Source organism: Chrysochloris asiatica, unplaced genomic scaffold, assembly GCF_000296735.1.
Source record: "Chrysochloris asiatica unplaced genomic scaffold, ChrAsi1.0 scaffold00125, whole genome shotgun sequence".
Lineage (NCBI taxonomy): Eukaryota > Metazoa > Chordata > Mammalia > Afrosoricida > Chrysochloridae > Chrysochloris > Chrysochloris asiatica.
Window position 1 is genome coordinate 3090142 of NW_006408643.1, and position 16179 is coordinate 3106320.

At 48.8% G+C, this 16179-nt stretch overlaps 1 protein-coding gene across 2 annotated transcripts in view; it reads left to right on the plus strand.

Moving 5' to 3' along the window:
• Window positions 1-16179, plus strand: part of RFX2 (regulatory factor X, 2 (influences HLA class II expression)) — a 54295-nt gene that overhangs the window by 33767 nt on the left and 4349 nt on the right. For both annotated transcript variants that reach the window (XM_006868890.1, XM_006868891.1), the window contains 6 exons: window positions 1189-1307; window positions 1510-1622; window positions 5295-5449; window positions 7582-7679; window positions 9118-9267; window positions 10998-11206. In XM_006868890.1, coding sequence (XP_006868952.1) covers window positions 1189-1307; window positions 1510-1622; window positions 5295-5449; window positions 7582-7679; window positions 9118-9267; window positions 10998-11206 — 844 coding nt within the window. The remainder of the gene's footprint in view (window positions 1-1188; window positions 1308-1509; window positions 1623-5294; window positions 5450-7581; window positions 7680-9117; window positions 9268-10997; window positions 11207-16179) is intronic.

The following is a 16179-nucleotide window of genomic DNA, read 5'->3' on the forward strand; positions in this document are numbered from 1 at the left end:
GCCATCCTGGCTTACAAGGACCATTCTGGCTGTACTTCATCCAAGATCTATTGGTTCTTTTGGCAGTCGGTGGCACTTTCAGGATTCTCCTCTAACACCGTAACTCAAATGCATCAATTCTTCTTTGGTCTCCCTTATTCATTGTCCAACTTTCACATGAATTTGAGGCTATTGAAAATACCCTGGCTTGGGTCAGGTGCATCTTAGTCCTCAAACTGACACCTTTGCTCTTGAACACTTTAAAGAGGTCTTATGCTGCAGATTTAGTAGGCTATAAAGGAGCACTCTATTATTGGCAGTTCAAACCTATCCACCGGTTCTGTGGGGAAAAGGGCTGGCAATCAGCATCCATAAAGATCACAGGCTAGGAAACTGTCTAGGGAAGTGCTACTCTGTCACATGGGCGGGTGCTAGGAGTCAAACTGACTTGAGTTTTCAGCGTCGATCTCCAGGCCTTCCTTCCGACGCATTCCAGGCGGAGTTGAATCTCCAACCTTTTGGCTAACAGTCAAGCATTGACCTTTTGCATCACCCAGGGACTCCTTAAGGGTGACTGTATAGGGTGATTGCATAAGTGACCTTGTACAGGGTTTCCGAGGAGTGCCTGGGGAGTTTGAACTGCCGACCTTGTGGTTCAAACCAACCTTGAGGTCCAGTGCTTATCCTACAGTGCCACACCACTCCCTAAAAATCAGTCTTTTCTGCCCAGTGTAGGAGGCAGCCTTGCCATGGTCCCTGGGTGCCGTGCGTCTGACTGAGCACCTGTGGGGGTCCCATATGCTTGCAGGACAAGCGCTGTAACACCTGCACCCCCCTCCTTCCCCTGCAAAGGCCCTCTGCCCTCATATTGGAGCACATGGACCGGAGAAACGGGGCAGCCTCCCTGCTTTCCATGTCTTTGTTGAGTGCAGGCCCAGCGCACGTGCACAGACACACATGCGTGCAGGGTCTCCCACGGGAGACACCAGGCCTGGAGGTGGCTCCCACTGCAGATGGCTGGGGGACACACACTGTGTGCTACGCCATCTGTCAGTATCTTTAACATCTCTGGGAGGTGGCGAGCAGATCCCCATTTCAGACCGAAGCCCACCACCTGCGTCCCCAGTAGAAATGTGTCCTGTCCACACTGGCCCCAGCTCACTATTCGTGTCCAGGGCTCGGTGTCTAACTCTCTGTCCCTCCTCCTAGACGTCTCCCACGTCTTCCCCGAGTTCCCAGCCCCGGACCTGGGCGGTGTGCTGCTGCAGGGGGACCTCACACTGCGAGACGTCAAAACCCTGCAGCTGGCCTACAGACGGCACTGCGAGGTGAGGCGGGGGGGGTCTTGCCTGGTGGGTGGGAAGCTGTCACCCACAGACAGGGGACCCATGGCCACCCCTCAGGCCTCTGACCTCTCTTGGCGAGGCTCCTTCAGGTCAGTTCTGTGTCCCATCTGCTCTCCGTGGATTTCGGCCGCCCACGGGCAGATGCGTGCAGCCAGGATGGTGCTAGCAGTGTCTCTCTCTGCAGGCCACACTGGACGTGGTGATGAACCTGCAATTCCACTACGTGGAGAAGCTCTGGTTCTCCTTCTGGAGCACCAGACCCACCTCTGGCGACAGTCCCACCCCCATACCTGCCAGGTAAGTCCCCTCCGTGCTGCCTGGGACCCCCAGACATGCCCACCCAGGCCGCTTCAGGGTTTCACAGAGTCCCTAGAGCCAGCCGCCAGCTGGCTGACACTCTCAAACAAAGGTGTGAACTTTTAAGAACTAGTGTTCAAATGCCCTCCTATGATGTGTAATCTTATGGTGGTGGTGGTGGTGGTGGTTATGTACCGTGGAGTCGGTTCCGACCCACAGCGACCCTGTACAAGGTTTCCGAGGCTGTAAATCTTTACGGGAGCAGAAAGCCTCATCTTTCTCCTGTGGACCAGCTGGTAGTTTCAAATTGCTGACCTTGAGGTTCACAGCTCGAACTACCAGAGCTCCTTACATATTGTAATTACTGTACACATATTACATGTCCGTATGCTGTATATGAGGGTAAGGGCAAAAACATGGCACCAACCACTCATCCCATAACCCTCACTACTCCTCAGTGGGATTCGATAATCCATTGCCATGGCCACACAGAAGAACTCAGGTACAGTATCAGTTACCAGGTTTGTTAGGGAAGCTAACAGGTTACATACCAGATCAGAAAAAGGCTCAGAGCACAGTTGTTCCAGTCAGCTGCTGATAAATGCCCACAGGACACTCCAGTACACTGTAACTTTCAGCCTGAAGGCATTCAGCTCTGACTCCGTGGGTCCACAAACCTAGCTCCCCAACTTAAGTGCCTACAGGCACCGCAGTCTACAAGCCAGCACTGAGCTTGACTTGCTTTGTGGACCGGGAAGCCCACTGCTCTGTCTCGTGCTCTGATTCTTGGTTCTGCCACTGCTACTCCTCTGACACTTTGGTATCACAACTTTCTGTCCCTGGATGGAGGAGGTTCGAGACACAGGGATCTCAGTCCAAAAGATACGCTCTATTCCTGGCTCTTCTTATTTGATGGTTGTGAAATAAGAAGCTTCTTAGATGGTTCATTTTAGACTCATGTTAGAGTTCCAAGTTTTCATCTGCTAACATCTACAGCTGAATCATGTTATCATCCTATCAGTATCTTCTCCCACCTTCCCTTACTCAGACCCAACAGGGCAGAAACGTTGTATGGTGGGAGTTACAGACTATGGCTAGAAGAGACATTAGATAAGTGTCACTAAACCATAGTAAGTTAAAAAGTGTTGTTTGTAGGGTTCCAGTTCATCCATACATGGGTTTCCTCCAAACAAAACACATTTAAACACATCTCTGTGATCAGTAGATGGCTGCAGACGAGTTCTCTCAATAAGACACCTGTCTTAGTCGCATTAGGGGGCCTTCAAAAAAAGTCCAATCAAAACAGTGCCTTTTGCGCAAGAAACTGCAGGACCAGTTACAATCAAGGCAGAAAGGCCAACTCAGAAGGTTCTGGCAACTGATTTTAGGAACTCTCAGGGGTCATCTTGTTAGATTTTTCTCAAAGGACACAGGATGATCGCCGGGGCTTATTAGAGAGGACTTTTAATAAAACTGAAAACATTGGTGAGGAAAAGGCCAGGAAAGTTGCACCAAGGAATTTTTTTCTCTCCCCATCATGACAATGCACCTGTTCATGCTTTGAGGGTAGCCAGGGCTGTCGTAAAAGAATTTCATTAGGAAACCTTACTCTGTTCACCACCCCACCCACCCCCAGCCAGAATCTTGCCCCTTCAAGCTTCTATTTGTTCCTCCAAAAAGAACGTTAAAAGGGAACCTGCTTTGAGTCCCTGGTGGGCATCAGAACTGCTGTTTTGACGTGGCGTATATTGAAGAGTGCACAGTTCTTCAGGGACGCATTGGTTAGTAGTACCATCAAGTCAGTTCCAACTCATAGTGACCTTGTACAGGGTTTTCGAGGAGTAACTGGTGAGTTTGAACCACCAACCTTTTGGTTAGCAGTCCAGTGCTTATCCTATAGCACCACACTGTTGTGGTTAGGTGCCATCGAGTCAGTACTGTCTCATAGCGACCCTATCTATGCACAACAAAACAAAACACTGCCCAGTTCTGGGCCAACCTCCCAATCATTCCTACTCTTGAATCCAATGTTGTCGCCACCGTACCAACCCATCTCATTGGGGGTCTTCCTCTTTTTCTCCAGCCCTCCACTTTACTAAACATGATATCCTTCTCCAGGGACTGCTCCTTCCTGATAATGTGTCCAAAGTATGAGAGACAAAGTCTGGCCATCCTGGCTTCTAAGAAGCATTCTGACTGTACTTCTTTCAACACGGATTGTTTGTTCTTTTAGCAGTCCATGGTACTTTTAATATTCTCCTCCAACACCATAGCTCAGGTGCATTCATCCTTCTACAATCTTCCTTATTCACCGTCCAGCTTTCACATGCATCTGAGGCTGTGATGGAAACTCCCCCTTCAGAAGTGTGGAGACCTAAATGGAGGAAAAGTCGAGAAACAATAGCTTCACATTTTGGTATTTTGGTTAATAAAGGTGCCATGATCTTGTCACCATACTTTGGGACTCACCTTCCTAGAGTATTGAGGGGCTCTGGTGGCACAACAGTTGCAGTGCTCAGCTGCTACCTGGAAGGTTATGAACCCACCGAACACTCTGCGGGAGAAAGACGTGGCAGTTTCCTCCCAGAAAGATAGAGGCAGTTCTGATCCGTCCTGTAGTATCACTTGGGGTCAGAATCAACTCTACAGCTATGGGTCTCATTTGTGTGTGTGTGTGTGGGGGAGGTCTGTGGGGGGGTGGTCTGTTTTTTTAAGTATATATAATATATAAAATATACATTAATATATAGTTATAAATTATAATGTTATATATGCTGTTAACTGCTGTCGAGTCAGTTCTGACACATAGGAACCCTGTATAGGGCTTCCAAGGAGCCACGGGTGGGTTTGAACCACTGATCTTGCAGTTAGCAGTCTAGTGATATCCTACAGCACCACACCAGGACTCGGAATATTATGTGTATTCCTCATAAAAAGCATAAAACTGTACATACATTTGTTGAGTTGTTAGGTGCCGTCAGATAATTCCCACCTCCTCATGAGCCTCTGGGACACAGTACATCTGTCCCACAAGGTCTCCTAGGCTGCCTGCCACCTTTAGGATCAGGGGGTCAGGTGCTTCTCCTATGGCCTGAGCACTGAAATGCTGCGTCACCAGAGTTCCTTATATACAAGGATCAGCTTTTGCATCATTGAATCTGACATAATTAAATATAATATAAACACAATTATATATAATTATATATAAATATAAATATACTCTTGTCATTATAATTCATTCATTTTGCCTGCCCATTCACCCCTCTTCAAATCAGATCTTGTTTTCACATGAGGGGTTTTCATTGGTGACCACACTGCACTCCAAAATCGAGGTGGTGGCACAGTAGGTTAAGCGCCCCCACTGCTAAGTGCAAGGTGGGCAGTTCAAACCCCCCAGCTGCTCCACAGTAGAATGAAAGATGAGGCTGTTTGGAGCACCATGAGCCGGAATTCACACCCAAGCCGTGGGTCAAGGCAGGGCAAGAACAGCCCTGGACACGCGTGGGGAAACACTGGCTCCTGACTTCGCCCTGAAGCGGGGTGATGGGGCGGGGCCAGGGCACATGGGGCGGGGCCAGGGCTCATGGAGTGCGGCCGAGCATCCAGCCAGGGCCCACCCCCAGAAAGCCTCTACCCAGGACTCAGCAGGTGTGTGCTCCTGGATTCCCACAGTGAAGAAGAACAGGAAGGTGCCATCATCCCAAAGGACAAGCTCGTTTCTCTGTGCAAATATGACCCCATCCTGAAGTGGATGCGGAGCTGTGACCACATCCTGTACCAGGCGCTGGTGGAGACACTCATCCCCGACGTCCTTCGGCCTGTGCCCAGTAAGAGCCGCCCCCAACGCGCTCACGGGACGCCCCCAACCATACCGCTCCCCTCGGTCTCTTGTCAAACCTGCATGTCCGCAGCGACCTTCTCACCAGTTGCCAGTGTTTTGATTCCAACTCGCGGCCACCCCACGTGTGTCAGGGCAGAACTGGATGCCACAGGGTTTCCGGTGGCTGAGTTTTCAGAAGTAGATCATCAGGCCTTTGTTTGAAGCCACCTCGGGATGGGTTTGCACCTCCAGCCTTTCCCTTCGCAGCCTAGCCGCGTTAAGATTCTTTGCATCACACATGGACTCCGCAGCTACTCTTAACCCACCGATTTCTCAGATGAGGAGTATAGAGTTACCACTCCGCCAGGTCCAGAAAGAGGTTTTCTCTTACCTAGTACTGGCCCCAACAAAGATCAAGGGGAAGGTTGCTATCAGGTGACTCCTCCCATGATGCAACGGGGAATACCTGCCCCCAGGGACATTCTGGAGGTAGACTCTTCCTTCACCGTCTTCCCATGGGGTCATGGTCACCCTCAGGATAGAGCAGTGTCCCAAAGGGAAGTCTGGGCTGCTTGTGCACAGAACTGCCTCTGAGCAATGAAGGGCCTGGGGCAGGTTGTGCCTAGCAATTGAGCTGTAAAACTGTGTACGGCTTGTTAGTGCCAAGTGCCGTGGAGTCAGTTTCTACTCACACCGGCCCTGTAGAAGGTTTGAATAGCTGTTAAGTGCTGATCCTACAGCGCCACAATAGGTCCTTCTGCAGGCATTAGGTTTCTGCTTTTTGCCAGAAGATGAGAAATAGCCAAACTAAATCCCTTTTGACCTTGTTGCTAGAAGACAGTTCCATCTCATTTAATGCTCACTTCGACTCTATATTAAGGTTTTAATTTGTGGTATATTTCCTTCTGCATTTCTATGATTTCTTCTCTCTCTTTTTTAGCAGTCTGGTTATTTATTTCTTATGATAAACCTTCTCAAACTAAATTTGGCAGTTAGTAGACTATTTATATAGAAGCATGTACGTCCGTATCAGGGAGCCTTTGTCTCGCCTGCTGGCCTGGAGCCTGGAGCCTGGAACCTTCTCTGCTGGGGTCTGTGCTTTAGCTGCAGGGTGTCGAGCAGCATCCCTGGCATTAACCCACTTGATGCCAATAGCACCCCTCCCTGAGTCATGACACCCATAAGTGTCCCCAAACCTCTAGAGGGTAGAATCACCCTTAGCTAGATAGGTAGGTAAGTGGATGGATGGATGGATAGATGGGTGGGTGAATGGATAGATGGGTGGGTGAATGGATAGATGGGTGGGTGGGTGAATAGGTGGATGAATGGAGGGTGGGATGGATGGGGTGGGTGAATGGATAGATGGATGGATGGATAGGTGGGTAGCTGGGTAGGTGGGTGAATGGATAGATAGGTGGGTAGGTGGATAGGTGAATGGAGGGAGGCAGGGATGGATGGATGGGGTGGGTGAATGCATAGCTGGATGGATGGATGGATGGATAGACGGGTGGTTGGATAGGTGGGTGAATGGATAGGTGAGTGAATGAATGGATAGATGAATGGGTGGGTGGACAAGTGGATGGATGGAGGGAGGGTGGGATGGGTGAATGGATAGGTGAATGGGTGTTAGATGGGTGGATGAATGGATGGATGGATGGATGGATGGATGGATGGATGGATGGATGGATAGGTGAGTGAATGAATGGATAGATGAATGGGTGGGTAGACAGGTAGTTGGATGGAGGGAGGGTGGGATGGGTGAATGGATAGGTGGATGGGTGTTAGATGGATGGATGAATGAATAGATGGATTGATCAATTGATAGGTGAATGAATGGGGGGATGGGTAGATGGGTGGATTTGGAAACAAAGGTGGATGGAGGGTTAAATAGATTGATGATTGGATGGATGAGTGGATGGATGGAGGGAGATCCCTGATTCCTACTCAATGCCAGGTCTACACCATGTGCTATGTTCTCAGTTGTCCCTGGGGCTATGGGGCTAAGCAGCCTGTCCTTTTCCCTCTGTGTTGTTTCTCACAGATGGGAAACATTGCATTTGCCTCTGTCACCCTTAATCCTGATCTGGGTGGGTCGGGCAGTGCCTTGCCCCGGTTAATTTCATGGTTTGCCTCTTTCAGGTACCCTGACACAGGCCATCCGTAATTTTGCCAAGAGCTTGGAGGGCTGGTTGACAAATGCCATGAGTGACTTTCCCCAACAGGTCATCCAGACCAAGGTAACTGGTCAGGGGTGGCAGCTGGACTCCCAGACTAATACTGGTCCCAGAGTGGGAGAGCTGTGGGCCGGGAGCTGGGCCCATGCTGCTCACTGCTGGGCTCTGGTGGGTTTGTGCTCTCGAGCGAGGCAGACCTCTCCCTCTGCTCCCAGAGACAGCATCTTCTCCTGTGCCCTGGCTCCTTCCAGGAATGATGAGGAGCAGATGCTCGCAGGGTGGGGCAACAGACGTCAGCTGAGCGCAGACAAGACAGGACGGGAGACTGAATCTCTTTGCTCTTCTCTTTATTATTGCTAGTCTTGGTCACAAAGAGCATTCCAACCTGGAGCTGTGCCTCATGGGAAAATCAGCCTCCATTCCGCCAGCATTTGTTGAGAAGTTGCTGTGTGTAGTTGAGGGCCAGACTCGGAGCCCCCGGTCTGCCCCACTTACCATTTTGAATTGATCTGTTCGGGCCAGTGATTCTCCAAGTTCTGGGTCCAGACCAGTTGCTTTCAAGTCACCTCTGGCTCACAATGTCTCCATGTGCGTTAGAGTAGAGCTGTGCTCCGTAGGGTTTGTCATGGCTGATTTTTAGGAAGTAGTTTGTCAAGCCTTCCTTCCCAGGCACCTCTGGGTGGACCTGAGCCTCCAGCCTACTTGTTAGCTGCCGAGGGAGTTAGCCATTTGCACCACCCAGGGACCCCAAGTGGCGGGTCTACCCCATAAGTTGGAAATGAACTGTTAGGCCAGGGATATGCCAGCTTTCATATGCATTGTTGTTGTTGTTAAGTACCGTGGAGTCTGTTCCGACTCATAGCGACCCTGCACAGGGTTTCTGAGGCTGTAAGTCTTTACAGGAGCAGAAAGCCTCATCTTTCTCCTGTGGAACCACTGGTAGTTTTGAACTGCTGACCTTGAGGTTGGCAGCCCGACTCGTAACCACTACGCTACCAGAGCTCAATAAACCAAAAACACCCACTGCCCTCAAGGGGATTTGGACCCATACTGACCCTACAGGACAGATTGTAACTGCCCCGTAGAACTTCTCACGGCCACATCTCTCTCCCTCAGAGTAGCTGGTGAGTTCAAACTGCCCACCAGCTGAGTGCTTTAACCACTATGCCACCAACACTCCTAAGAACTACCTAGGTTGTCTTCTAAATCACTGACCCTCCAGGCCACACCCCAAAGGATCTGATCCTTTGTTTTCGGTGGAGAGATAAAGCTCAGGAACCCGGATGGAACAGAGACAAGAAAGGCTACTGTCCTGAGTCTTAACTCCCCAGGGCCGCACGTCGCCTCGGTGGGCCTATAACCTTCACTCCTGCTTTCCCTGTGGGTCCTTGAGAATGTCGGGAAGGTGGGGATGCCCTTCCCTGCTGTCTGTTCCCTGCACTCTCCCACCGTGCAGCCCCTAAGGAAGGCACTGACGCACTGGCATCCTTGTCTGCTGCAGGTGGGCGTGGTCAGCGCTTTCGCTCAGACTCTGCGCAGATACACATCGCTGAACCACCTGGCGCAGGCTGCCCGGGCCGTGCTGCAGAACACATCCCAGATCAACCAGATGCTCAGCGACCTCAACCGCGTGGACTTCGCCAATGTACAGGTGACTGTTAGGAACGCAGGTCCCCACGGCCAGCCAGGGAGTGGACTGAGGCACAACCCCAGTAGCAGAGCTCTAGAAATACCCACACCTACAGTGCTGGGCCCCAGCAAAGCCCAGCACCTAGCATGGGGCCAGGCCCTGAACATGCGCAGGTTCAGGGTCACATTTACACACACACACACTCAGAGGAATGGCACTTTTTAAAGACTTCTAAATATATACGGATGTATATTATTGTTGTTGTTAAGTGCCATTGAGTCCGTTTCGACCCATAGCGACCCTGTATAGGGTTTCCAAGGAGCAGCTAGTGAGCTTGAGCCACCGACCTTGTGGCTCAAGCCAACTTTGCAGTCCAGCGCATTAACCCACAGTGCCACCCCAGGACTCCATGTATGTGATATGTTGGTGGTATTAACTGTCGTCGAGTCAGCCCCGACTTAACAGCACAACGGGATGAAATGCTGCCGGGTCCCGCTTAATCCCCATGTTTGGTTGCAGATCATGACTGACTGATTTTCAGAAGTCAGTTGCCAGGCCTTTTTTGGTATTCTTAGTCCAGAAGCGCCACTGAAAGCTGTTCAGCATCCTAGCCTGTACAGACAGGTGGGGCTGGTGACGGCACGTGAAGTGCATTGGGCAGGAATTGAACCCACGTCTCCCAAGTGGAAGGAAAGACTCCTACCCTTGAGCCCCCACTTCCCCCATGACAAAAACAAAACACACACACGTTTACAAGAGTGACCACTTTTACAGAAACAACACAACAGGACCTGGTGTAATAAGAGCTTTCCACTCACCTGAATACTCAACGTAGGTCTTTTAGGAACCGGGGCAGGTGCCCTGTCCATATCTGCATGTACAAAAAGAAGATACCAACCATCCTTCCAACGATTCTCTAGTCTCGGCTCAGCGTGATACACCTCACTGCCCAGTGTGATATAATTCACTGACAGCATCTCACAGTGCTGCGGCTTGTTAGGAAAGTGAGCAGGTTCCAATTCAGGACCAGAGATGCTCCGAACACAGTTCTTCCAATCAGGCCTGCCTCTCACTGCCCTGCTTGGCCCTATTAGAAAGTTCTATTAGGGCTGCTAATAAATGCCTAAAGGACACACCACTTCACTATATGCTTCAGCCCAATGGTATTCAGCCCTAGCTCTGGGGGTCAGCAAACCTTGTTCCCCAATTCAATGCCCAGAGGCACCCCACTCCACCAATGAGCCTCCTGCCCAAAGATCGCCTGTTTCACCTGCTCCATGGGCCAGGAAGCCCTCACTCTGTCTCATCCTCTGACTCGTGGTTCTGTTGCTGTTCCTCTGTAACTCCTGTGGTGTCCAACCTTCTGTCCCTGGGTAGAGAAGATTCTGTGTGCAGGGACCTCAGGGTCCAAAGGACACGCTCCTCTGCCAGTCCTTCTGTGATGGGAATGAGATCCTCCCCTCCTGCTTCTGAGATGGCTGCTTGTATCCATGCTAGACTTGTCAGGGTTCTACACTCACAACCCCTGTTCACAAACACTCACAACTGGATCTTATCACCCTAGAATTGCCTCCTCCCACCATTTCTTACCCAGACCCACCAGGGCAACAACATCGCTTGGTGGGAGTTACAGACTCTGGGTAGACGAGCCATATGAAATCTGTGGCTGCACCACAGTGTCAGTCTGTCTGTCCTTGGCTCACCAACACTGTGACTCTGTGCCCCATCCCGACTGCTGCCTCCCGCCGCAGGAACAAGCCTCGTGGGTGTGCCAGTGTGAGGAGAGCGTGGTACAGCAGCTACAGCAAGACTTCAAACTGACCCTCCAGCAGCAGAGCTCCCTGGACCAGTGGGCCAGCTGGCTGGACAACGTGGTCACCCAGGTCCTCAAACAGCACGCCGGCAGCCCCAGCTTCCCCAAGGCCGCCCGGCAGTTCCTGCTGAAGTGGTCCTTCTACAGGTAAGGCCAGCTCTCCCAGAGCCTCCCAGGAGAGCCAGCAGCCCACCTTTGGGCTGCTGAGCTAGGACAAATGCTGGGCTCAGCTGGGCTGGGGCAGCGGCTGGTGCAGTCGGTGTTGTTAGCTGTAGTGGGGTCTCCCAGACTCATGGCAACTCCATGCACAACACAAGGGAACGCTGCTTGGCTCTGCGCCATCCCATGAGTAGGTGCGAATGGGACCGTTGTGATCCAGAGGGTTCTCATGGGCAGATTATTGGAAGTTGATTGTCAGACCTTTCTTCCTACTCTTGTCTTCATCTAGCAGCACTGCTGAAACCTGCTCAGCTTCTTAGTTCGAACCCCACTGACAGACATGTGGTGGCTGCCCAGGAGGCATGCTGGCCAGGACACATTGAACCCAGATCTCCTACATGGAAGGCAAGAAGTCTACCTCTGAGCCATCACGGTTGTGGCTGGGCCCCTGCTAACAAGAGCTGGCCTATGGACTCCCCAGGGCCAGACTCAGAGGCCTCCTGTGGCCAGAACTAAATTGCAGGCTGCCAGGGGACAGGAGACATGAATGCATTCATGTCTACCAAAAGCCTGAGCCGCTGCCTTCAGGTCAACCTCAGCTCATGGGAATCCCATCTGCATCAGAGCAGAACTGTGCTCCAGATGGATTTGCATGGCTGAGTTTTCAGAAATTGTCAGGCCTTTCTATGAAGGTCCCTCTGGGTGGACTTGAACGGCTAACCTTTCAGTTAACAGCTAAACACAAACCATTTGCATCACCCGCCCACTCCCACTGCTATTGTCAAGCCCGATTCCTAGTGAGAGGAACTAAGTACTCCACAGCATTTCCGAGACTCTGAATCTTTACGAAAGCAGACTGCCTCATCTTTCTCCCTCGGAGTGGCCACTGAGTTCGAACTACTGATCTTTCAGTTAGCAGCCCAACACTTAACCCACTGTGCTACCCAAGACCTCAAAAGTAACAGTTGTTATTGTTGTTAAATGCCATCGAGTCGAGTCGGTTCCGACCCATAGCAACCCTGAACAGGGTTTCCAAGACTGTAAATCTTTACGGGAGCAGAAAGCCTCATCTTTCTCCTGCAGAGCAGCTGGTAGTTTCGAACTGCTGACCTTGCCGTTCGCAGCCCGATTCGTAACCACTACGCTACCAGAGCTCCGTTGAAAAGTAACAGTAAAGGTGGTTTTTACAGTCAAATCTGCAAAAACCAGGAAAACTCGGAGAAGGGAAACCAAATATTTTCCACTAAAACAAGCAATGGAAAAATGGTAAGACTACATACTACTTCTCCAGGGACTGGTCCCTCCTGACACTATGGCCAAATTATGAGAGACGAGTGAGGTCTGACCATCCTGGCCTCCAGGGGGCGCTCTAGCTGCACTTCTTCCAACACAGATCTGTTGGTTCTTTTGGCAGTCCTTGGCACTTTCAGTATTCTCCTCTAACACCATAACTCAACTGCATCAAATTTTCTTGTCTTCCTTATTCACTGTCTAACTTTCACATGCATATGAGGTTATTGAAAATACCATGGCTTAGGTCAGGTGCACCTTAATCCTCAAACTGGCATCTTTACTCTTGAACACGTTAAAGAGGTCTTGTGCAGCAGATTTGCCCAATGCAATACGTCATTTAACTTCTTGTTGTTTGCTTCCATGAGCAAAATGAAGTCTTTGACAACTTCATCTTTTCTCCATTTATGTTGTTTATTGGTCCAGTGGTGAAGATTTTTGTCTTATTTACATTGAGATGCAACCCCTACCCAAGGCTGTGGTCTTTGATCTTCATCAGTAAGTAGTTTAAGTCCCCTTTGTTTTCAGCAAGTAAGGTTGTATCATCTGCATATCGCAGGTTATTAATGAGTCTTCCTCCAATCCTGATGTCACGTTTTTCTTCATATAATCCAGTTTCTCAGATCATGTACTCAGCATACAGACTGAATAAGTACGATGAAAGAAGGCAACGCTGGCCACATCTTTAAACTGTTCAGTGTTCCCTTGTTCTGTTCGAACAACTGCCTTTTGATCTATGTACAGGTTCCTCATGAGCACAATTAAGTGTTCCAGAATACTCATTCTCCGCAATGGTGTCCATAATTGGTCATAATTCACACAATTGAAAGCCTTTGCATAGTCAACAAAGCAGAGGTAAACATCTCTCTGGTACTATCCTCCTCTAAAACCGCCTTGAACCTCAGGAAGTTCTCTGTCAATGTATGGTTGCAGCCATTTTTTCATTATCTTAGTAAAACTCTACTCCATGGGATATCAGTGATATAATCTGATGATTTCCACATTCTGTTGGTCACCTGTCTTTGGAATGGACACAAATACAGACAGATCTCTCCCAGTCCGTTGGCCAGGTAGTTGTCTTCCAAATCTCTTGGCATAGATGAGTGGGTGCCTCCTGTGCCACGCCTCACTTTGTTGGAAGATTTCAATTTGTATTCCATCAATTCCTGGTGCCTTGTTCTTTGCTGCTGACTTCAATGCACCTTAGACTTCTTCCTTCAGGATCATTAGCTCTTGATCATATGCTACCTCTTGAAATGGTTGAACATCAACCATTTATTTTTGGTACAGTGACCCTGTGTATTCCTTCCATCTTCCTTTGATGCTTTCTGCATCATTCAATAATTTGCCCAGAGAATCCTTCAGTAACACAAGTCAAGGCTTGAATTTTTTCTTCAGTTCCCTCAGCTTGAGAAATGCTGCATGTTCTTCTCTTTTGTTTTTCTAACTCCAGATATTTGCTCATTTCATTACAATATTTGATTTTGTCTTCCCGATCTGACCATTGAAATTTTATGTTCAGCTCTTGTAGCTCCTCCCTTCTTCCATTTGCTTTAGCATCTCTCCGCTGGAGAGCAAGTTTCAGAGTCTTTTCTGACATCCACTTTGGTCTTTTCCCTCTTTCTTGTCTTCTTAATGACCTTTTGCTTTGTTCCTGTAGGATGTTTTTGTTGTCATCCCACAACTCTTCTGGTCTTGGGTGTTTAGTGTCTAGTGTATCAGATCTCGTCTTCAGATGATCTCTAAATTCAGGTGGGATGTATTCAAGGCTGGAGTCCTGGTATGGCGCTATGGCCTAATGTGCTGGACTGCAAAGCCGTTTGAATCACAAGGTCAGTGGTTCAAGCCCACCAGCTGCTGCTTGGAAACCCAATACAGGGATGCTATGGGTCAGAAAGGACTCGGCAGCACTTAACAACAACATATTACCGGCTATATTTTGGGTTTTGTGGACTTCTTCTCATTTTCTTCAGTTTCAACCTGAATTTGCAGATGACCAATTGATGGGCTGTTCCCCAATCTTCCCCTGGCCTTGTTTTGGCTGATGATATAGAGCTTTTCCACCATCTCTTTCCACAGATGTAGTCAGTTTGATTTCTGTGTGTTCCATCTGGTGAGGTCCATGTGTATAGTCTTCTTTTATGTTGTTTAAAAAAGGTATTTGCAATGAACAAGTCATTGGTCTTTCAAAATTGTTTCATGCAATCTCCAGCATCGTTTCTCTCACCAAGGCCATATTTTTAACCACTGATCCTTCCTCTTTGTTTCCAACCTTTGCATTCCAATTGCTAGTAATTGTCAATGCATCTTGATTGTATGTTTGATCAATTTCAGATGGAAGAAGTTGGTAGAATTCTTCAGTTTCATCATCACTGGCTTTGGTGGTTGGTGCTTAAATTTGAATAGTAGTGATATTAACTGGGCTTCCCTGTAGGCACATGAATATTATTGTAGCACAGTGTTGTACTTCGTGACTGATTTTGATATGTTCATTTTGATGATGAATGCAACACCATTCCTCTTCAATTTGTCATTCCCAGCATGATACAGAGCTTTTCCACCATCTCTTTCCACAGATGTAGTCAGTTTGATTTCTGTGTGTTCCATCTGGTGAGGTCCATGTGTATAGTCTTCTATACACATTTGATGACCATTTGATGACCATTTGATGGTCAGATTCAAGATGACCAGCGCCAGTCCATTTTGGCTCACTAATGCCTCGGACATCGATGTTCATAACGTTCCATTTCATTTTTAACAATTTCCAGTTTTCCTAGAGTCACACTTCATACATGCCATGTTCTGATTATTAATGGATGTTTACAGCTGTTTCTCCTCATTTTGAGTTGTGCCCCATCAGCAAACGAAGGTCCTGAGGGCTTTACTCCATTTGCGTCATCACAGTCAACTCTACTTTGAGGAGGCAGCTCTTCCCCGGTCGTATTTTGAGTGCCTTCCAACCTGAGGGGCTCACCTTCCGGCACTATATCTGATAATATTCTGGTGTTCTCCATCATGTGTCAATATTCAGTATTCTGATGCTGACAGTGTTCCATTGTCATAAAGTTTTCAGTGACTAAATATTTGGATGTAGTCCATCTCTCCTTCTTCCTAGTCTGTCTTCATCTGGAAGCTCATCTGAAACCTGTCCACTGTGGGTGATCCTGCTGGTATTTAAAACGCCAATGCCATAGCTTCCAGAATCACAGCAACACACGAACCACCACAGTTTGACAAACTGACAGACAAGTGGTGGATGGATAGACAGACAGCTATTGTTTCTGTTTCTCAAGAGAACAGCAACAAAGGCATTTTGGTACTAAGAGTGAGTGGTGTTTTATAAAAAGAGCTGATGAAACCATATTAAGAACCATCTACCAACAAGAATCAACAAAGAGATGATGCTGATGTGGACTTTCACTTCAGAACTATGAGATAATAGATTTCTGTCTCTTAACACCACCACTGTGCTGTTTCTGTGACGGCAGCTCTAGATTCCAGAGGACCTGCACAACCCGGCGCTGGACCATTGAAAACCATTCAGTAAACAGATCTGTTATCAGCACACCCACTGCTGAGACAGAAGTACAAACTTCTTTTACTTCCTTTTATTGGAGGCACTCACTCATCTCTGCCAAGAAAGTTGGAAGACAACTATCTGGCCAACTGAT